The sequence below is a fragment of the Falco rusticolus genome, chromosome 1, assembly GCF_015220075.1.
Source record: "Falco rusticolus isolate bFalRus1 chromosome 1, bFalRus1.pri, whole genome shotgun sequence".
NCBI lineage: Eukaryota > Metazoa > Chordata > Aves > Falconiformes > Falconidae > Falco > Falco rusticolus.
This window is the reverse complement of record NC_051187.1, coordinates 78817737-78840538: the sequence shown is the minus strand read 5'-3', so window position 1 is coordinate 78840538 and position 22802 is coordinate 78817737. Positions and strand designations below refer to the sequence as shown.

The window sequence follows — 22802 nt, the reverse complement described above, 5'->3', positions numbered from 1 at the left end:
TCTCTATTTAAACACTTAAATGCTATTTTGTGCATGTTCTTCAACCCAGATGCAGGCTCCTGTTTAATGAGCCTGCCTGCTTAAACATTTATTAGCTTAGAGATGTACAGTTTTCATAAAGCTGGCTGAAGCTTTTTGCAGAATATCTTTTGCAAAAAAAAAAAAGAAAAAAAGCTTTTTTTTGTGTACATGGCCTCAGTCCTTGCAACCTCCTAGAGAGTCTGTCAAGGCTCAACTTAAAAGCTCGTTCAGGCGACCATGACCCCCTGCTAGCAGATTGTCTGCCTAAAAGGTAAGGGAAAGCTAAAAAAGAAGTAGAAACTTAAAAGTAGCTTCTCAAAGGCTGCATAGATCTTTTTTTTTGTTAAACCTAAAGTGTTTAAAAGCTTTAATATTGATGGCCTGTCAACTTTGTCCTGATTCTTTGGCTTTCAGTTAAAAGGTTTTTGTTGTTGTAGCTTATGCAGTTGCTCTGTTGCTATGGAAACGTGACATCAAAATGACGTTTCTCTGTTTAAAAGCTTTTAACTAAATTCCTGCCTGTCAGATGTAGGCCCCATTTTGTGCACTCAAGCTTCAAGCTGTTGCAAAAAGGTTTCATATGTTCTGTTGTCATTCAAATTCTTTTTCCACATATGCATGTCTTGCACTACAAAAAACCTAAACTAAAAACTCAATCTATATTAAGTGTCCTCTTTTAAAACCCTTTTAGGTCAGTCAGCAATGGCTGCAGCAGAAATTCCCAGTTACATTGTCTCTTCTCAGACTGAGAAACACAGGAGGGCCAGAAACTGGACTGATGCAGAAATGAGAGGTTTAATGCTGGTTTGGGAAGAATTTTTTGATGAGCTGAAACAAACTAAAAGGAATGCCAAAGTTTATGAGAAAATGGCTAACAAACTCTTTGAAATGACTGGAGAAATTCGCCACGGAGAGGAAATAAAGATAAAAATTACAAATATGACATTCCAGTACAGGTAAGCTTCAGTTAATTCTTTTTATTTTAAGAGATTTTAGCAGGGACAACACAGTGACTTTTGCCTTTCAGAAAGAAGTCTCCTAGAGGAAATCTGTCGATAAAAGATTAAAGATTGTTCGTATCGCTTTTAAAATTCTCTCTTGCCAGTGCTGTTACGTCATTGTTAATTTTTCCCCCCATTTCGTGTCAAACTCTGGGACAACTTTGTTTCTTTATAATTAGCTAGCGTTTTTATGGTGCAGAGGGACAGAAACGTATTTAGTGGGGAAAGAGATTTATTTTTATTTTTTTTTCTTCTTCTCTTTGCTGAGGGGACTGATTGTGTTAGCTTGGCAGCAATTCTTGCAGTGAAACTCCTGCAGTTTGAAGTGGCCGGTGAGGATCGGTATGGCGAGGCAAAGTTTAAAAAAAAAAAAACCAAACAAAAAAACAACAACCAGAAAAATGTTGGGGGTGGGGGGGTGGGGGGATGAAGCTCCTAGATTTCAGACTTGTGAGTTGAAGGGTTACACTTCATGGGGCCAAGAATAATTGAATGTCTTATTATTGAGTGACACACATTGCTATAATTATCAGCAGCAGCAGCAGCAGCGAAAGAACTATTATATCTGCAGAGAGAGAATCAATGTGCACTGTCAATACCGCTCCAAGGGAGTCGGGGGGAGGGCGGAGGTGTCTACAAGGGGATGATAAAGAACAGGCAGTGTCAGTCAGGAGGGGAAGTTGCCTTTCGAAAATGTGAGGCAGTTCGTGCATTTGTTGTTTGCAGGGAAAAAATAATTGTAACTTAGCAGAAATGTTTGCATAGCTTCCCCCCCTCCTTTTTTTTTTTTTCTTTCTTTCTTTCTTTTTTTTTTTTTTTATTCTTATCTCTGTGAGGCACAGACTGCCTCGCACTGGAAGCCTGAGTGGTGATTTTAGCTATGTGCTTGTAATGCAAGGAAATCAAATATGTGACTCTTTTATTTAATCTCTCCTCAAAGCTTGTATTAATAATAAAAAAGGTTATTACAGCAGGCAACCATGTTAAAACTGCTCGCTGTTCTGTAAGGCACCCTTACTATATTTAATGCAGAGACCACTCATCAAATAGAAAACTAGGAAAATCCTGTGAACCCCTTAACTTTGAATGTCCTTCTACATTTGTATGATCCATAAGCATAATCTTTAATATCATTTCCCATAATATTAAACTCGATGTTTTCTATTGAGTGCTAATGTCTCCCAAATGTTTTACTAATGCTGCTGTAATCCTTACAATTTTCTTCACCCAGACTGCAGATGAGAAAGCTGGAAGTAAGATAAATTTTTGCCCAGCATCACCCAGCAATTCACACTCGGATGCAGATTTAGAAGTCGGGAGTTGTTAGCTACGAGGCCTTTGCTCAGCCTGCTAAATCTGCAGTCCTCCTGCTGAGGAATACATCTCATGGCACCGAGATTTTACAGGTGTCTAGCAGCACTGCACGATATTTAAGTGTCGTAATTGCCAAGTGGAATAGGTTATTTCTGTCAGCCTTTGTTCTAAATTTTCAGTGTTGTCATCAATCAGACCCTCTCAGTTATTCTAATTAATGTTTTTACGTGGAAGTTGCATCGGGGGAAGGGAAGAAATAAAATTGCTCACATACATGCACTCTGTGTGTGTGAACACGAAGCTTTTTTAAAAAATTCTGTTTCTGTGAACTTCTAAGATTGCTTCTGTTGCATGTTGTCACGCTGCTTTCCTATTTTGCAGTGCATTGCAGCTCCCTGCTTATTGATTGAGATGCTAATTTGGGAGAGTTAGAACACTGCCTTACACTGTCATGGTGCTGTTTCATTTTGTACTCTTGAATATGAAATGCATCTTTCTCATTGTTTGCTCTTGTCCAAAGCACGTCTGTGTGCTTTGCTTTCAAGGCGAGGTGGTAGAGAGAACAGGGACAAACAAAAGCTGTGATTTAGTTTCTAGTTTTCTGGGTACTTTTTGGTGGTGTGTGAGTATAGGAAACGTTGTGATGAAACTGTAAATGACGTGTGTTGCCACTTACTGATGGCTTTGCTGTGAGACAGCTGAGTTTTAATCCACATTTTGGTGCCTGCGGGATACTTGAGAAAGATGCTTTACCTCGCTGTATTTCTGGGCATCATTGCTGCACTGTCGCAGAAATGGAAAAAGAACATCCCAAGAGTGGGAAAATGCTCTATTTTGAGATAATATTATGTAATTATTACATAGGGTTAGTAAGTGTGACATGGGAGAACGTAGCACCAGTAGCAGGAATGGGGGGTGTTCTGCACCCACGTGGTTATTTCTTCCCACCACTTCAGGATCCTTTATTTTGCACCCACGTGGTTATTTCTTCCCACCACTTCAGGATCCTTTATTTTTTAGGAAACTGTTTACAGTGTTGCAAAGGTGCTATAATCTCTAGTCTTACTTTAGTAGTCAGAAATGAACTGGATTAGAATATTTGATCAGATCATACTACTGTTTAGCTGTGTGCCACCATTGCATAAAAGAAAATAACATTTCTGCCCTACAAATTGCTATACATATATATATATATATATGTATGTTTGGGGTTTTTTTCTATAAAAGGAAAAGCAGTACTTGAGTATTTCTGCTAGTCCTTTTAATCAAGTTCAGTGTTAAAAGTATCAGTGGCATGTCTTATCTTGGGATGTCTCTTGAAACAGATATTGATGATCTGAAACATTTAAGGATCTAAAATAGAAAGCAATGCACACATTTATAATGGGGTTTTCCAGTTTGAGGATCCCATAGCATTTCAGGATGCAGTTCTATAAGTATTGCTTTGCTTATTTTGCTCAGTGAAAGCCATTACTCTGTGCAGAAGGAGCCACAAGTCAGACAAACATATACATAGGTAGGGGACGAGCGTTTCATAATCAGTAATTATTCCAGTTGCTGCAGCTAATGCAACTATGTGCATGCTTATGGTGGCACAGAACTCAGGACGGGCTCACAGCCCAAGTGTTCACCCTGCTTCTGGGTACGTTTGGATCCTACGTGGATTTTTGTGCTGCCAGAAAAGTTAGTTCAGGTGTAGTTCAGTGCACGTGAGCGTCTGTCACAAAAGCAGTTTCAGGGTGTTTGTTCAGGTGTTAAAATGCCATTATATACATCTATTTTATGTCATTATTTCCTCCTTGAATTCTTTTTTTTTATTTCTGACTGCCCTATATTTCAATGAGGTGACAAGAGAATGAGAAGATGTTTAGAAAACACAATTGGGCTGAGATGTGGAAAGCTTTCTTTATTAAGAGAAATGGAAAAGTTTGTGATTCACTTGGAAAGAAGGGAAAGAAATATAAAGGAATTCTAGAAGTGCATAAAAATATACAGTACTATTTTTCAGAATATAAAGCAGATCTTTCTTTTGCCGTAATACAAGAAGTTATTTATTGGAATTGTGAGGCAAGAAATGTAAAACTAGTTAAAGTCATATAAATTTGTATTACACCATAATAAGCATGTGGAACTCATTACCACTGGAAATCATTGACACCAAGAGAGCTGTAGGTTGTTTTAGTGCTATTATTATTTTTACTAAAGATTAGATTTATTAAATAAAAATACAGACATTGTTTGTCTTCAAATTAGATAGAGTTATAAAAGACAACGGCTTTCAGGATATTACCAGCTGTTGATGGAAAAGTAAGCAAGTGTCTTTATGGGCGAATGTGCCCCCAAAACCTGTCCATCCAAATGATTCTTGAAGTATTTAGCACTGACCTTTGTCAGAAGTGAGGCAGCAGGATGAAGGGTTGATCTGGGAGCAGCTCCTGTATTCCTCTGCATTGCTGTAGTCCAAGTGCATTTGGAAGAAACTGTTCAGGGAAAATTACACCATGACCTGAAGTAATTCTTACTGTAGTCTCAGTATATTAAAAGACCATTTCATCTGCTGTGGAAATTGGCTGGGTGGAAAATTCTGCACAGCACCATAGGTGAAAGGAAAAAATTTTTTGCAGGTGCATTTGAGTAAAACTGTGCTTTTAGGAATTGCTGTAGAATCTGAAATATCTGCTGTGGATAGATCAGCCCCCAGGTTTTTAATGTTCAATTTTAAAGACACCTGTGCAGTAAGCCGCGTGAACCTCCCTATTATATCCGTCTTGGAAGGAGGAAGGGCTGAGTCAAGCCTGCTGGAATTCGAAGTTAAGCTTTCTGACGTGCTGGTCATCAAAAGTTTTGCTGAGATTAGCATGCCAGCTCTTGCAGTTCAGCATCACTTAGAGTATGTGCTGAATTCTTTCTATTGTGTAGGCTACTTGGGGCATTCAGCACATATGAACCTGTAATTAGTCCTAAAAGAAAGCACTGTCCTGTCACTGCTAATACGCTGATTGTAATGTGTAATGCTGCACTGTATCTGTTGTTATAATATTTCCACTGACATAATACACACTGGCTTATGAAAAGGAAGCAGGGTTTGCAAAGCTTGCATGCACAGTGGTCCACAGTTTTGACTGATTCTCTCTGTGTTTAAAAATAAGAACTGTGTGAATGCAAATTTATTATTTTCAAAAACATTACCCTCCCCAAAGACTAGAAAACAGGATGCAGCTGTTGCTTTTTGATTTGAATCACAGTCAATTAATGTTAATGATTGGTAAATTTGAATCAGTCTCATGATTTGAATAAAAGATTAGTCTAATTTTTTATTTTCATGTGTACATGATAGCAATTAAACACTGTTACTTGTGTAATCCATTGCTATATTCTATGATATTAAGGAACTGGAATATTTGACCTCTGCTACAGCAAATGATAAAATATAAGTGCAGCTAAATTACAGCAGAAAGTTTAATTTGAATATTTTACTATCTTTCTCTTTAACTTCAATAATTTATAGCAGATACACAACTTTTTACTGTACTTTCATACATCTTTCTTTGCCTTACCATTGATTGGTTCATGAACAGTTGCTATTTATTATTTATTTTGAAAGCTTTTCTCAGAAACCCCAGGAGATGGATCTTGTATCCATTCCTTAAGGGAAGCAGTAATATCAAATACTGTAATAATAATAAAAAAGCAATAGTGTTTTGAGCACAGACTAAAAAGTCAGGTTACAGATTGCTTGCTTCTTACTGAAAAAAAATGATGATTTTTAAAAAAAACTTTAGAACATAATATTATAATAATTTTATTTTAGAAGGTGGATTAATAGGCACAGAGAATAAAGTCTGAAGAAAGGTCAAAGGCAGCACAAATTACTCAGCTGTTGTCTCAGTCCATTCAGTGGAGAGTTTTGGCAATAGGATCTCAAAGCTCATTACTTTATTCACTATTATTACTTCTCTGCAATAAGACAAGCAACCACCTTTCAGATTAACTGGGTTGACAATGTTTTTCATGCTTCAGATATCTGTCCACTGGAAACTCGACTCTGATCCCTGAGTTTTTGGAGGGAGTTCTCAGTTGCTTCTGCTCTCAGCTGGATTTTAATAGAGCCTCATGAAACACCAACAGGTTTAGGTAAACTCAGCGTGAATTTTGTTTGCAAGCTCTGCTGACTTTCTCACCCCATGTTCTTACCTAATTTTTCTGCCTGGCTTGCTCACGCAGGCAGTGATTTGCCTGGTTTCAAAGTGTTGAATGTTTGGCTCATCTTCCACTCTCATTTCCTGGACTATTGCATCCTAGCCTTACTATTGTCCTGTTTCTTTTTAATATCTTTGTTTTTCATAAAAAAAAAACCCCAAAACAAACATATAAACAACTTTGGATTTTGGATGCAACTAAGACATGTGACGAGTTACAGTAATGACTGCCTGACAGCAGTAAGTTCATCTTTGCTTTAGATTTCAGTTCTGCCAAGGTTATCCTTGCCTTGATGCAGGCAAAAACTCTCAGATGTCTCACTGAATTTTCTGGACTTCTGGCAGTTGTAGAAAAAAACCAGTTAAAAATCAGTGAATCCCAAAACTGGATATTAATATTACAAAGTTAGCTATTTAGTTTGTTTTTAGCAGAAAGCTAAACCATCACCACTATTCCAGCAAATGTTTTCCCTGTTTACCTCCACCTGCAGTGTTCCTAATTCTTTTACAAAGGATTGACACTCCTTTCCCCCTTCTCATCTCTCCATCTGTTTCATCCTTTTTTCTTTGTGTACGAGCCAGACTCCATACAGGTAGATGGTCACTGCTGGTGCTGCTTTTGAACTAACATTCTCCTGCCTACCTCCTGGTAGTGATCCTTTTTAAATTATTTATTTATTTTCATTTTTATTTTAGTCCAGAGCTATGGTAAACAGTCAGAAGTGGAAGAATTAGTATCCTTTCAATGCATTCAGAGCCAGAGAAATACCTGGTTTTATATATATGCAACTCTACAGCTGTGTGGGCAGATAATAAACAACAGCTCTTCCTTCAAAATCATGATAGTTTTGTAAAAAACAGGCCTCTGGGTACACAGCTGAGCTCAAACATAAAAACAAAGGTACTGACCTACTTGGGCAAAATACCTACTCCTGCAGACTTTTCATAGAATCATAGAATGGTTTGGGTTGGCAGGGACCTTTAAAGGTCATCTAGTCCAACCCCCCTGCCATGGGCAGGGATACCTTCCACTAGACCAGGTTGCTCAAAGCCCCATCCAGCCTGGCCTTGAACACCTCCAGGGGTGTGGGGCATCCACGACTTCTCTGGGCAACCTTGTCCAGTGTCTTGCCACCCTCATCATAAAAAATGTCTTCCTTTTATTTAGTCTGAATCTACCCTCTTTTAGTTTAAAACCATTACCTCTTGTTCTATCACAACAGGCCCTGCTAAAAAGTCTGTCCCCATCTTTCTTATAAGCCCCTACGAAATGCTGGAAGGCCACTATAAGGTCTGCCTGCAGCCTTCTCTTCTTCAGGCTGAACAACCCCAACTCTCTCAGCCTTTCCTCACAGGAGAGGTGCTCCAGCCCTCCGATCATCTTGGTGGCCCTCCTTTGGACCCACTCCAAGAGGTCCATGCCTTTCCTGTGCTGAGGGCTCCAGAGCTGGATGCAGCACTCCTGGTGGGGTCTCACCAGAGCAGAGCAGAGGGGCAGAATCACCTCCCTCAACCCACTGGCCAAGCTTCTTTTGATGCAGCTGAGAATATGGTTGTCTTTCTGGGCTGCAAGCACATAAAGCCAGCTCACGTCCAGCTTTTCATCCACCAGTACCCCCAAGTCCTTCTTGCCAGGCCTGCTCTCAATCCCTTCATCCCCCAGCCTGTGTTGATGCGGTGGGTGGCCCTGAGAATTACCACTGGGGATGGGTGATTTGTTGAAAGCAGATGCAAGTAATAAGGCTCATACTTCACTGCCCAGGTCTTTCAGGCTAGTCTGCCTGCAGCAGAGTTAGAGGAAATACCAGTAGTAGGAAAGGACCGACTCAGGACTCATCCTGGAAAGTTTGTGAAGACTGAGGGAGGGAAGAAGAAAGGCCACCTTTAAACCCATCTTCAGGAAAAGCAAGAACAGGAATTAAAAATTGATCAGCTTCCCTTCAGCTCCTGGGATGATCCCAGAGCAAGCCACCTTGGAAGCAATTTCCAGTCACATAAAGGAGAAGGTGGTGACTGGAAATAGCCAAAATGGATTTAGTAAGAGTGAATCACATCTGACTGACCTGCTTGCTTTCTGTGATGACTTGACTAGATCTGTGGATGAGGGTAGAGCAATGTACTTTGTCTAGCTTGACAGTAGAAACCCTTTTGACGTGGTCTCCAAGAACATTCTTGTATCCAGGTTGGGATGGTATACTCCAAATGGATGGGCTACCAGCTGGGTGAAAAACTGGCTGGATCTCTGTGCTCAAAGAGTAGTGGTTAATGGCTCTACCTAGGGGCTCATCCCAAGTGGAGGACTGCAGGGGTTTATACTGGAACATGCCCCATTTAATATCAACAGCCCAGAGGAGGAGATGGTGGAGCGCATGCTCACTGTTTTGCAGATGATGCCAAACTGGGGGGCTGCAGCCTGCACGTGCAAGGGCAGGGCTGCCCTTCAGAGGGACCTAGACAGGCTTGAGGAATGGGCTGACAGGGACCTCATGCATTTCAGCAAGGGTAAATGTGAAGTCCCACCTCTGGGATGGTTGAATCCCCTGCGCTGATAGAGACTGGGGATGGACGGGCTGGGCAGTACCTCTGCTGGTGAGGACTTGGGGATCCTGGCTAATACTAGGCTAAACACAAGTCTGCTCCCAGAGCAGAGTCAGCAGAACACCAGCTCTGAGCTTTTCCTGTCCTTGTTGGCATGATGTTTTGCTGTCTTCAAGGCTCGAAACACGTCCCGTGATGTCTTAATGCAGCTGCTGGACTTTGCACTGGAGTGGCTGAGATGTGGTCACGCATGGCTTTCTGCTGTCTCACCCATGTGGATAACTGGCCGTGGTGAATCTGTTGCAACAAGCAGCTGAGGGTGGGAATCTTTTAAAACCTGCTGCTTGAATATAATGGGGGTTTCAACATGGGCAAACAAATGTGGAATGTAGACTTGGCTAGTAGCTTATAGTGGTTTAATTGATACGTTTTCCATGCAAACAGCCTAAACAACTGAACTATAAATAATACTAAGTGATAGCTGCTGTCAGCCTTGTATTTAGCTATTTTCTATCTGTGCTGGATGGAAATGTACGTATTTGTAGGTTGGGCTAGATATTTCTGACTATGAAATCGCAGCAGTAGGTTGTGAACCATGTATGAAATTAAAATTTTGAATGCATAGAGGGCATAAAAATATGGGTGGCTGTGGAGGTTCTTCTATGCGGGACTATAGTGTGCGTTTCTAAATAGCTGGAAAAGCTCATCAGACCTTGCAAGGATGAGAAAAAAAAAGAAGAATCCTTAAATGGCTTTAAAACCTAAGCAAATCTTTCTGCCGCCTTTGCTCACTGGTGGATTTCCCCTTACCCTAGGCTGTGAGCTGTTTAAAAGGAAGAACTTCAAGTTCTCACTTTTAAGTTTGGCAACATTTTTATCATGTTTACATGTTATTTAATTCTATCCTTTGCAGGACCGGTGTGGGCAGGATGGAGTCTGAGGAGGAAAAACTTGAAAGGCTTCAAGAAAAGGGGGTGGGCCAGGTGTCCAGGAATATTTTTTATCTTTTCTTTCTGCAAATGGAAACCTCTTGCTAGCTGTGAGAATCAGATTTAGCTCAGCTTTTTGCTAGCTTGAATGAAATCTAGTTTATGAAAATGGAGCATTTGTCACTGGTCTTGCCTTTCCTTTTGTGTTCCTTTGCTGCATTTTTATTTAGAGTAACAAGATCCCAGCTGGGAAGGGCAAATTAAAAGAAAATTTGGGGCTCTAGCTGGGCTCTGGAGTTTCTCTGAGATGTATAATTCATCTACACACCTCAGTTTTATATTTCTCAGTAAAAGTAAATAAAATAACAACAGGTATCAAGTGGGACAGCTGTGAGCTTTGTGTTGGGACTGACAGATCTCATAATAAGATGCATGTGAAAGACAAGGTCATGGTTGATAGTCTTTTCACTGTAATGTTTTTGTGCATGCTGTTTATAATGCATTATTAACTGTTTTCATTGGGGTTTTTCTAAATTAATGAAATTCTATACTTCTCCCTACACTGATCTTTGTTCTGTAACAGATGAACAGACATCTACATCTCATGGCTGCTACTAGGGTGTTTACCTAAGCAATTCAGAGCTTTTAGGCAATATTAAGAAAAAGATATGAATTACAGTTATAGCCACTTGTATTCATCATGGAAAATAAATATTCATTCTTCAAATCATGGAAGGACAGTGCTGCCCATAGTTTAGTAAAGGCTGTGGTGTGTTGCCTGCTCTGGTTGTTAGAGACTGCTGTTGGGTTGGTTAGTCTGGCACAATGTAAGGGGAAGAAAAATTATTCTACAACCAACATAGTACTGTTTCCATTAGAAACTGTAATGTTCTTCATTTGTATTAAATTTCATTTGGGGTTTACATGCAACTTTCAGTCACAGGTCAAAACTGGGAAAAGAAACCGATGGGTTTCGTTGGAGATTAAAAGAAAAAGGTATCTAACTTTATTCTCATTAAAAGCATTTGGTTTGACTCCTAAATGAGACTAGAACAAATGTTTTGAGACAGAATGTCTGTACGAAAAATACTTTGATAGGAAAACAAGCTTTAATGTTGTATGCCTTTTCTTACAGGAAATTAAAATGTATGACTGACAGTGAAACTGTTGCACCTGACTGGCCTTACTACAAAACCATTGATAGGATCTTATCCAAAGTGACAGACCACAGCGATGTGAAAATGCATGAAAATCAGCAACCAGGTCCTTCTACATCACAGACGGAGGCCTCGCAGTCTCCATCAGCTAAGTCTACACCTCTGTATTTGCCATATAACCAGTTTACATACGAAGGAAGGGAAGAGTGCTTTGAAGATGAACATTCAGAGAGCTCTTCAAGCTTACTTTCTTACAAGCTCAGGTAACATCTGTTTCCCCCCCTTTCTTGTATTTCACAGAATGAGCCAGATCTGCTACGTAAAGAGGACATCCTAGCACATTTTTGTCTAACAGCTGTTGTACCTTTTCTGTAAATCACACAGAAGATCTGTTCTCCAGTCTCAGCCATTTCGCTGAATTAGGGCATTTTCTTTATTCCTTTATGAGAGACTGGAAGAAGAGTAGGAGGACAGGGCAAAAAGTTATAGAATATTGCCAAGACTCAGCATGCATATCACAACTCACATGAGGTTGAGTGTTTATAACAAGAGTACAGGCATGTTCAAGAGAGTCCTGCAGTGCAATCAGAGATATAACATACTGCTTAGATGGTTTTTGGCTCGCTCTGGTTTTGCTTTTGGTATGATTATGAAAGTTCTCTAGATTCAGCTGTTATTAAAATGGTGAAAAGATGCAAACTGAATGTTTCTGTGAATGCTGAAATGCTACTCGTGCAGTTTAAAAGTAGATTGCAACATTTTAAATACCATTGAGAATTTTTCAAAGTAAAAGCTAGTTTAAGAATGCAAACACGTGTTTCCTTTTTTGATAAGATTGGAGTTCTCCAGAAAGCAGCGTTTTAACAAAAGGCAGGGTTGTACACTTGATACAAATTTCAGACTTTACTGGTCTCATTTTTCATCCAGAGTGGTATGAAATAAGAGTTGGTTACAGTTTTCTGGCAGGAAAAAAGTTGATCCTAGAGATCCTTATCATGAGTCTGTCAGGCTTTAACTATAACAGTAAAATTATCTGTCAGTCATGCAACTGAGAAGGTGTTGAGCTGGAAGAAGAACGAACCTAACAAGTTTGGATTATTGTTTCCAGGCCTTCTCCTGGATGAATAAAACTAGAGTAAATTCATTCAGTCGTTCAAACAAATAGCCCTTGAATAGCTGATTATTTTTTAAAACTTTTTTTTTTTTCCTGGCAACTGAATATATATATATTAGCGTGTATAATTCTTGAACTGTAGCAACCTTTTTGTTTGCAAGCAACAAATTTTTCATCCTAGTTCGTTGTAAGTAGCTGATATCCCTGACACACAATCTTGCTTGATTTTAGTATTTGCAAACTCCAAGATCATGTTTCTCATGTGATAACTTTTTTCTCAATTCCCAATTTGATTTCCAATGTTATTATTTAATATTTAATTAGAAGGTCACTTTTCCATAAACCTGGGGTTATAGTTTATGCACTAGACTATTTGGTAGCATCAAGCTTTTTACAAATGCCAGATGTTAAGTTTCTTCAGCTTAGGGACAACTCTAGGAAAACATAGATTTTTTTGTACCGTAGGTGACTGGTACAGGAGAACAGAGGTCACCACACCAGGTTTCATTACAGAGTGTAGACAAGCCATCACAGAACTCAAGCTAATCAACCATAAATGCTTATCTGTTGTGCTTACAGTTTGCGTGTGGACTGCCACTTTCATGTAGATGCTTTCATTTGTGAAATGGAAATTGTGAAATGAAAGTGGACTTCAGCCACTCCAACTGAATTATTTCCACAGTGGTAAGATCTCGAAAAGTTAGGCTATAATGCATTTTAGCCAGCTTCAGGTTCAGTGTTTTTTGTTTTTTTTTTGGTTTTTTTTTTTACTTTGTCCAAGGTAATTACCTAACCTGTTTTAGTAAAAAATAACTTTACTTGGCCAATTTAGAAACTGAAGATCATTTAAATCTAGCCTTTAGTGGCATACGTTGGCTTTCAACCGGCTGCAAGTTTGTGTGGCAGGTGATGATGCTTTGTCCTTGCAGTAGGTCAGGTTGCTGTGCTGCTGATGCCTGCGAAGGATGGCTGTGCAACAGGGTTTGGGAGCTGGAGGGAAGGGTAGGTCAGCTGTCTGTGTGGTAGGACCTCCATAATTTGTTGCTTCCTTCCTTCACAGTCTCTACTATAAATTAATTTTGTACAATATAATACTGTTCATATAATTTAACAGCAAAATATGTACATATTCATAAGTTTAAATACAGTTCTGATGTATTTAAAAAAAGGAAAAATTGAGGAGTAGATACCACTTTCAAGAGTAGTATAAAATTTCAGGTGAGCATCATGATCAGAATAAAAGTTAGAAGGCAATGGGGCACATATCTGGAAGGAGGAAAACTGGTATCCAAATGGTCATGTAGGGGGTTTTGAAAAGCTTGTACAGCTTTGACATGCTTAGTTTAGCGTGATGAATGAGGGCAAGAGTAGGGAACCCTTTCTTGGCCAGAAGGAAATACAGCACTTGCTAATGATATCAGATGGGTTAAAATCACTTAGAGCTGCCACAGTAAGACGAGGAAGCTAATTCTGTTAAGGTTACTAATGGAAAATCATGAGCTGAGAAGCAATTTTCAGCTTAAGCAATTAGTGTGTCATCCTGTATTTGATAAACACTTTGAAATAGCCAACAAGAAAGAAAAGAATTAGCATACAAAATCTGGGTCCATCCTGTCTTTTTTGTAAATGCCCTTGCTTCTAAATGGTACACAGTTGATCTAACAGATTCAAAAAAGTAACTGAAGACAATCTTGGGATTAGAAGTTAAAAGAATGTTTGAAGTCCTCAGTTCTCTCTCAATTTTTGTACTTCATGGCTATGCAAAACAATTATTTTGAAACATATTTTGAAAAATATACACACATCTATATGTAAAATATAGATGCATTTTACAACTGTATATTTTACAATTATTTTTCTATGAAGAGGACTATACACAGGCAAAGTAAGCTTATGCTATGGCGTTTTTTTCTTCAGTAATAAAAATCATAATGTTAAGGCACCAATGGATAGTGAAAAATCCTCAAACAGTACTTTTGTATGTCAGCTTTTAAACTTCTGAAAACTTTACTGTTACTCCCTTAAATTCTCAGACACAGCTTTTGAGTGTCAGCTTTGTATTTTCCACAGTGTACTTGAACATAGCAGGAGGCTATCTGGCTATATAAATTACAATTTAAGGAAAGATTATTGAATTTAGTGTTTAGCTTTCACAATAGAGAAAAATGTCAAGATTTATACTTTAATCAATAAATATGTACTCAAGTTAAAAATAGTCAAAACTGTGTTTCTTTGCATTTTATTTGAAATTCATTGGAATTGGGGACCTTCTTAGAAAAACCAAATTTTGCTAGTTAGTGATGGTACAATTAACATGGGATAAAATTAATTTTTTGTTGCAATTTGCAGATGAGGAAAACATTTGGAATCCCTACTTCCCTTTAATAAGGCACCTACTATTTATTTAGTATTGTTCTAACACTGCTCTTGGACTTGAACAAAGCTTGTATTGTACTGCAACATCCATAAAACATCTGACAATAATAGAATTACTCTATTATGTTCAGATAATATAATGCAGTGTGGTGGAGTCTTGTACTGCAGCTTAAACTTTTAAAATCAAAATTCTTGACACCACTATAAATGATTTTTTATCTAATAGGAAACATTGGTTTTTCATCCTGTGGACTAATTTATAGTCTTTATTTTCATTTATAAGTATTGATATATCATAATGATACAGACTGTGAATGTGGTTCAGACTTCACCTGTTCTGCCATTTTTATCATACTGAAAATGGGGGTGAAAGAGTTACTTCCATAGATTAATACACCGTAATAAAACCACCATGTCATCTAGTCTGACTTCTTGTTAAATACCATCCATGTATTTGAATTCAGTTATTCTGGTGTGGAGCCCAGATACGTTATGGAGCGGGGGTTCTGTGAGACATGCCTCCTCTCAGCAGTGGGCTACTGCTCACTCAGGAGCCCCATGCCTCTGTTAATATCCACTTCTTTGTTTCTATGATTCATTTGACTTTTGATAATTTCTTACTAGATATCCAGTCTAGATCTGGTATATTTTGAAGATGGAGAATTCATTCTTCCCTACAGGGATCTGTTCCAGTGATTAATGCCTTGCTTAAACCAGTGCTTGTTTTTAATGTCATTATAGTGAATTAAGCTTTCAGATGTTACTTCTATTTATCTTTCTTTTTGCTATATTGGAGACCTTTTCAGGTTTTTTTTTCACTTTTTGCCTCAAGGTAGTTGTATACCATGATCATACTATCTTTGGTATTCTTAAATGTTTAAATGTAGGTCAAATAATTTGGTACAGACGGTTTACACATGGACAAAGAATAAGAATTGGTAACATGAATTAACCAAGATATGAATCATTTAATAGAAGTGCATTAAAACTTGGTGAGGATGCTAATTCAGGAATAAGAGTTTTGGCAAAGCTTTTAATCTTTCTAAAATTATGCCATGACTATTTAAAATCTGAATGGGCAGCATCTACAAAGAAGTTTCAGCTTCAGGCTATGCGCATTATGTAGTGCATCTTAACTCTTTATGCAGACTTGTCATCATAGCAAGATGCTTTGCCTAGGCTTCAAGCCATTTATGTGGTTTTTTTCTACACTTTACTTCAAGGATGAGCCTCATTAATTCCTGAATGCATTTGAATGAGCCTAGTTTACCAGAAGATCCAGGTTGCCTGATCCTCAGTCCTCAAACTCTGAAGATCTTTGTGCCGTCTCTAATATTAATATTACTTATTTCCAGATCGTTGTCAATTACTTTCCATAAAGATGTGGGTTATGGAGGTCTACTCAGATCTGTACATAGCTAAAAAACACACACAAGCCAGAAACATCTGTTAGCTGTTGGAAGTCATAAATTCCAGAAACTGATGGTACTGGAGACCCATTCTCCATGAAGTAGTCAGAAAGCAAGAATTGTTTTCATGGTTTTGAGGAGGTAATACATTTTGGTGGACGGATTACTCTTGTATTAAACTCCTGCTTCATTAATTATTCATGCACATCCCTGAAATGAGCCTTATTGGGTGAGTGTAGGCAATCAATCAAAATACTTTTAATTGAACAGTGAATTAAATTGGTCTTAGATAGGGAGACAACAAATGCATTTGAGACTTGCCTAATATCTTCCCTAATTGTATCTGGAGAATTTGCTTTGTTCCCCTTGGTCCCCAATACACACTGTCTTTTCTACTCGTCCTAGATGAGATAGAACATTTTCTTTCCCTTGGTTTGCTTCCTTTGAATCCTGCCTGTCTGTTTTAGAGCATAGTGTGGAAACAGCTTTGCAAGGTTCTGCTTGGAAGACGGTCCCAATGCCAGAGCTCTTCATACTTTGTGTGATCAGTGGAATACGAGTGCTAATGCTTTTTAGAGGCTCCCTGCCATAGACGACAGAGGTCCAAAAGTATCAGCAGGTTGTATTTGAGGTCCTGGATTTCTTAGACTCCTCTTTCCTCCAGATCTCAAAATCTACCTTCAGAGACTAAGCTTGGAAAAGAGTGGAGATGCTTTTTTGGCAAAGGCTGTGGATGCTGTTAGGATCTGTTGCACCCCTAATGTCACAGAGGTGTTGGCCTCACAGGAATGCAACATGTAGAATCAGCAACAGGAACCAATGGGTGTTTGGTGTTCACTACAGCAAATGTGATCATTTCTTATTCTTGTGCCTATAGATTGCCAGACTAGATATACTCCTAGCTGGAACTATTTGAGGATACTCGTGCTGGTTGGTTACTCAGTGCTGAAACCCATTGCTTCCCTCTTGACTTTCTGTTATAAAAAGTTATTGACAATGGAGAGGTCTCTCAGGTGTACTACCTAGGAGACTTAGAACTTCTTAAGAAAGATGGCTTAATATCTGAGGAAACACTTCAGTATTCAAATAACTCCTTCAGGCATCACTGGACATTTTACATCATTTCATGTTGCTGAGGGTTCTTTACTTGTAAATTAGATTCTTTAGATCCTTCCTTTGTAGACCCCTTCTCAAGAGCTCTCCTTCAAGAGCTATTCTGCAAGAAGAGAGGATGGTCAGTTCCAGGTCCTCACTATGAACTGGTGAGTGATCTTAAAACCCTTTCATTGATAGTCACTATGGGTGGAGGAAAAAGGAAATTGGGAACACCACCAAAGGTAGGGGTGTCTGAAATGGGTATTTGTTTTCAATGAAGGCTGTCTAATTACCAAGTCATGTTTAATTGTAAACAAACATAGAGAGTACTTAGGAGACCTTGAAGAATCCTTGTGCCCTGGCTTTTGGGGGATTTCTCTGTGCTGAAACCTGGTTTTGAGCAAGCACTTGTCAGTGAGCACTTTCTCAGTTATTAGCAGATCGCAGATACTGCTGATACAGTTCCCCAACTAGCTGCCATCACCACCAGACATTTTGCCTCTCTTTCCTCTCTGGAGCTACAAAGACTGTTATTATCTTGGACATATGATTATGTCTTACAGGTTTCTGATAGGCCACTGTTGTTTATCTAAAAAACTGATAAAAGCCTGTACAGACTCTAGGAAAACACTTCAAAGACTTTTTTTCTTCTCTTAAAAATAAGGCTTATTTTAAATCTTTCAATCCAAGCCACTCCATCTCCTTTTTTCATGGCTTTTTTTTTTTTTTTTTCGTGGTTAAAATAAATAGTAGCCACAATTGCCAAGAAAGTCATGCAATACTCAGGGCAGCTCAGTACCATTGACATGCTTCAGATTTTCTCTCATTCCTTATTAAGGACCATTCTCACTAGTGTTTACTTTGACAAGACACAAGCCCTCTTGTGGCTCTAGGAACCAATTCTTACTTGTTTCAGACAAGAGCTCTTACATAGCTACTTTCTAGTTCTGTATAGGGATGAGGATAGAGATCCATTAGTTTTCAATATTTAAATCCTCTGTGAAGACAAGTTTAAATCCAAAAGGTCACTTTGGCTAAAATAATACCATAGTTTCTGAAAGTTTCTTGCTTTGTCTACCAGAAAGGATGCATTCTTCGTCAATGTGAGTGCACTGATGGGTACCTTGGAATAACAGATTCAGTGTTGTCCTTAGATTGCTGTAGGCTTTTCCCACTTGCTTGACCCCTTTGAGAACCACATTTGAAATCATTCTGGCCCTTAGATCAATGGGGGAAAACAGACTTTGCTGTCAGCCAAGATCCATTCTTGGAGAATTGTCTGGCTGTGATAATCTCAGTGATCACCTGCAAGCTTGACGCACAGTTTGAGCAGAGCAGCATGTATTTATTTTACACACATTTATTTGATGGGCAAAATCAAATATGATATATAGAATCTGCAAAAATGAGGTTATTTTGTATATCTCCCAAAGTTTTGTTTAGCATAAAGATGATGACTTCTTTCCCTTAGCATCATCATAGCAGTGTAATGGTAATAAAGCCCTTTGAATTGTACAAGTAACTTTAAATTCTTGGATAGTCTGAAAGCCAGTAGTTCTTGTTCACCATGTTAGTCTACGTTTATAAAGGAAGACTCTTGTTCTTTCTTACCTGTATACAGGGGTACAGCACATTCAAGTGGCTAAACAGTACTCAAACAGTTTCCCTCAAGACCAATTCTATTTTTTTTTTCTCTTAGGTTTTAACAGCATTTAATCTAACCCACTTGTTTCTTTTCATAGACCTCACCCTTTTGGGGTCATTGCACTCTTAAATGTCAAGGGGCTTGTGTCTTTTTGTGGTATTTGCATTAAGCCTTTCAGGTGCTTTCAGGTGCTTAGGATTGTTTATTTCTTTTGCTGAGAGATGTGAATGTCACAGTCGCAGTTGCACAAAGACTGTGTCAAGTAGGATAAGAACATGAATGAAATTTTGATACAAATCTGCCACAGCTGAGTGACCTCCCCCCCCACTCCCCTTCTTCACCTTAATAAAAACACATTCCACTAGAGTTCAAGTTATCCTTATTCAAGGATGTTGACTTGGCATACCACTCACAACTCTGCTATGTCATTATTGCATTTCACTTAGAAAGGATACTGTGTTTGGCAGAACACGACAGAGATTGATGTTTGTGTAAAGGGACTTCAAGACCCATCATCAGTTAACTTTGATGTGGGGATCTCCAGTCTGGAGTTATAAAAAGTGTGAACGAACACGTGGACTATCACTTTAAGTCAGAAAAGTAGTTATCCACCTGTAACTGGAGGCTTTTAAGGTGTGTAGTACACTTACATGTTTGCCTTCTACTTGCCTTTCTTCCAGCTTCACAATTCAGCATGCTGCTTAGATTGCAGGTTAAAAGAAACAGATCTGTGTGTACCTGTTCTGACTTGTATGCGGTGTAGGCTGGTTTTGAATTAATGTGTTGCACTGTCAGCCCAAGTTAGGTCAGCGGAGTGAACCATTCACCTTGAGAACACTGTCTATTGCTAAGTTTATCTCTCTCTTCCAAAACAGAAACTCAGAATGATGCAGCATAGAGGAAAGTCTTAAAATATTACCCAAATCGCATATGGCAGTTCTACATTCATTTCAGATGAGGATGTGCAATTTGATACGTGCTTGTCTATCATTTATACCCTGAGAAATCTGAGATACATTCTGCTAGAGGAACATCAACATGACTGGATACATAGACAGACTTGGATTTGGCAATCTGGTGTTCTGCAAGGACCACAAATACTCTTTTTGAATTTCAGAATAACTTTTTTTTTTAATCCAAGTAACAATTAATTACTATATTTAATACAGAGTCTTGCCTTAACATTATGGTGAAAACAAAACTATAGGCAGAGGGTTATAGTGTGCTTGAAATGTCTGTTAAAAAGTTAGGAGTTTGAAGCAAAGAATGGTGGTTTTTTTTTGGTTAGGTATCCTACTTGATAAAATTTGTCATTAGACTAAATATGAGAAGAAGGTACCTATAGTATCTTGTGTTTGTGACAAATACATTTAATTTAAAAAAATTAAAGTGCAACTGGAAAATGCCTCTAAAAGCAGATATGAATCATAGAATCATTTAGGTTGGAAAAGACCTTTAAGATCATTGAGTCCAAGTGTTAACCCAGCACTGCCAAGTCTACCACTATACCATGTCCCTAAGTGCCACATCTATGATCTTTTAAGTACCTCCAGGGATGGTGACTACACCACCTCCCTGGGCAGTTGTTCCAATTTTGACAGCCTGCTGGCCACGCTGTTTCTGATACCAGCCAGGACGCTGTCGGCCTTCTTGGCAACCTGGGCACGCTGCCAGCTCATGTTCAGCTGGCTGTCAGCCAGCACCCCCGGGCCCTTTCCCCCCAGGCAGCTTCCCAGCTGCTCTGCCCCCAGCCTGCAGCGCTGTGTGGGGCTGGTGTGACCCAAGGGCAGGACCCAGCATTGGGCCTTGTTGAACCTCATACAACTGGCCTTGGCCCATCAATCCAGCCTGTCCAGCTCCCTCTGCAGAGCCTCGTGCCTTCCAGCAGATCAACACTACCCCACAACTTGGTGCCATCTGCAAACTGACTGAGGGTGCACTCAATCCCCTTGTCCAGATCATTGATAATGACATTAGACAGGACTGGCCCCGGCGCTGGGCCCTGGGGAACACCCCCTGTGACCGGCCACCAGTGGGAGGTAAATCCCATTCACCACCGTGCTTTGGGCCCAGCCATCTGGACAGGTTTTTACCCAGTGCAGAGCAAACCCATCCAAAGCACGAGAAGCTAGTTTCTCCAGGAGATGCTCTGGGAGATGGTGTCAAAGGCTTTACTAAGGTCCAGGTACACAACATCCGCAGCCTTTCCCTCATCCACTAAGAGAAGGGGGCATCTTGTAAACTGTATCCTGCTAAACTTTTATGTTGTTTATAATGTTTTGTGATGGAATATATAAATAAGTGGTCAGTGCAACTGCTGTGTCTCAGTGCAAGGGCAAATTCTGAGACTAGTATTCTGTAGTGGGACCAGCCTTACTGATGTGAAGCTTTAGAAAACAAACTGTGGCTTACCACCGCACAGAACAGTGCAGCACTTTCTCTAGATGGAATGGTTAGTGCAGCTTTAAAACTGGAGTTTAAAGGGCCAGATAAGGAAAATGTCTCTTCCAATACAGTTTACAAATTCAATATGTAAGAAAAGTCAAGATTAAAAAAAAAAAAAACAAAAACAAAAAAATCCCAAGATGCCTGGTATTGTGCAGGGAAAATTCTTTCTAAAAGGAATGTGATTTAAAAACTTTTTTTTAACATTCTGTAACACTACGCACAAATACAGTAAATACTTATGTTTTGACATGAACTTGAGAGGGAATTTATTGGAGAACACAGACGGGTTTAAAAATAGGACTATGTTGTAACTTGGCTAAGAATGTAGTATAGAGTTTTAGTTTCTAACATAGCTTTTAAAATAAATATGAGTTTAATTGGTATCAAATATTCACATTTCAGAGCTGAAGAAAGACCAGTTAAGAAAAGAAAAATGCAAAACTGCAGCTTCCAAAAGAAGAAGCTAAAATTAATGGAGGCCATGTTGGAAGAACAAAAGAAGTTGAGCAGAGCTATGGAAGAAACCTGTAGAGAAGTACGCAGGATTTTGGATCAGCAGAACATCATTCAAGTTCAAAGCTTACAGTTACAGGAGAGAATGATGAATCTACTGGAGAAAATGATCTCCAAATCTAATGTGTAGTTTCCTTTGTGAATGCCTCTGAGATGACTATTGATAATATAGATATCCCTTTATTGCACACCACATGTGTGTCTGTTGCCCTATTCCCAGGTTTTCCATGGAAATTAAAACCCTAGTGTAATCTTAGTTAAGCAAAGAGAACAGATAATGGAGGGTGAGAGCTATCCAGTATGATAAAATTAGTGCAATATATGCCTAAGTTGAATTATTTTTATACGGAAAGGTTAAGGGATGAATAGCTCTGGGAACTTCAGTACTATTAATGCCTAGGTCAGGTATTGTTTTACAAACAGTGGTGTTGTGTATCGCTTCGCATCAAGGACTATAGCTTGACCTGTTGTAGGGGAACAAAATAGTGCATTTCTAAGCATGGTAATTGCATCTTGACTTTGCTGATGATTAAACCCTGTTTTGAAACATACGCCATGATTGTACAAGTGACCTATGGTTCTTGTGGAGATACATAATTTTTAACTCCATGCCTGATATGAATAGTACTCTAAAAGTATTAGGGTAAAAATAGTCTATTCAAATACACTTTTGATATAAAAAGACACCCCCCCCCCCCAACCACCTCACTATATACTGAATACTAAAATGTATAGAAGATACTTGAAGTTGCTTTTGATATTAAATGTTTAATTTTTTTCATTATTAACTGGAATCTGTTGACTTAAAGAACAACCAGCAATGAAAACTCCCATTTATTCTCTATCACAAAAGAAAAATATTGTACTGTGTGTATATACATATATATATATAATCTATCAAATGAAATAAAGAAAAAGAAGAAATTTATTATTGCTGAGCAGATAGTATGCTTTGGACAGTGAAAAATTCTGGGAGAGGTAAACATGGTCAAAGTTTTTTAATTCTTAATTGCAGTGTAAAGATATCCTGTACTGATGTGTGA

At 38.8% G+C, this 22802-nt stretch overlaps 1 protein-coding gene across 1 annotated transcript; it reads left to right on the top strand.

Annotated features, from left to right (window-relative positions):
* Positions 1 to 553: 553 nt before the first annotated feature.
* MSANTD1 (Myb/SANT DNA binding domain containing 1) lies at positions 554 to 22683 on the top strand. Its single transcript, XM_037401212.1, has 3 exons — positions 554 to 977; positions 11138 to 11422; positions 21649 to 22683. Exons 1-3 carry the CDS (start codon positions 724 to 726, stop codon positions 21887 to 21889), a joined length of 780 nt encoding a protein of 259 aa, XP_037257109.1. The 5' UTR covers positions 554 to 723; the 3' UTR covers positions 21890 to 22683.
* The last annotated feature ends 119 nt before the right edge of the window (positions 22684 to 22802 follow it).

Excerpts from the sequence above, each read along its gene's own strand:
- MSANTD1 (XM_037401212.1), top strand. The coding sequence starts at position 724 with ATGGCTGCAGCAGAAATTCCCAGTTACATTGTCTCTTCTCAGACTGAG. Across the intron at positions 978-11,137 it reads AATATGACATTCCAGTACAG|GAAATTAAAATGTATGACTG; the intron begins GTAAGCTTCAGT and ends CTTTTCTTACAG. Across the intron at positions 11,423-21,648 it reads TTACTTTCTTACAAGCTCAG|AGCTGAAGAAAGACCAGTTA; the intron begins GTAACATCTGTT and ends TTCACATTTCAG.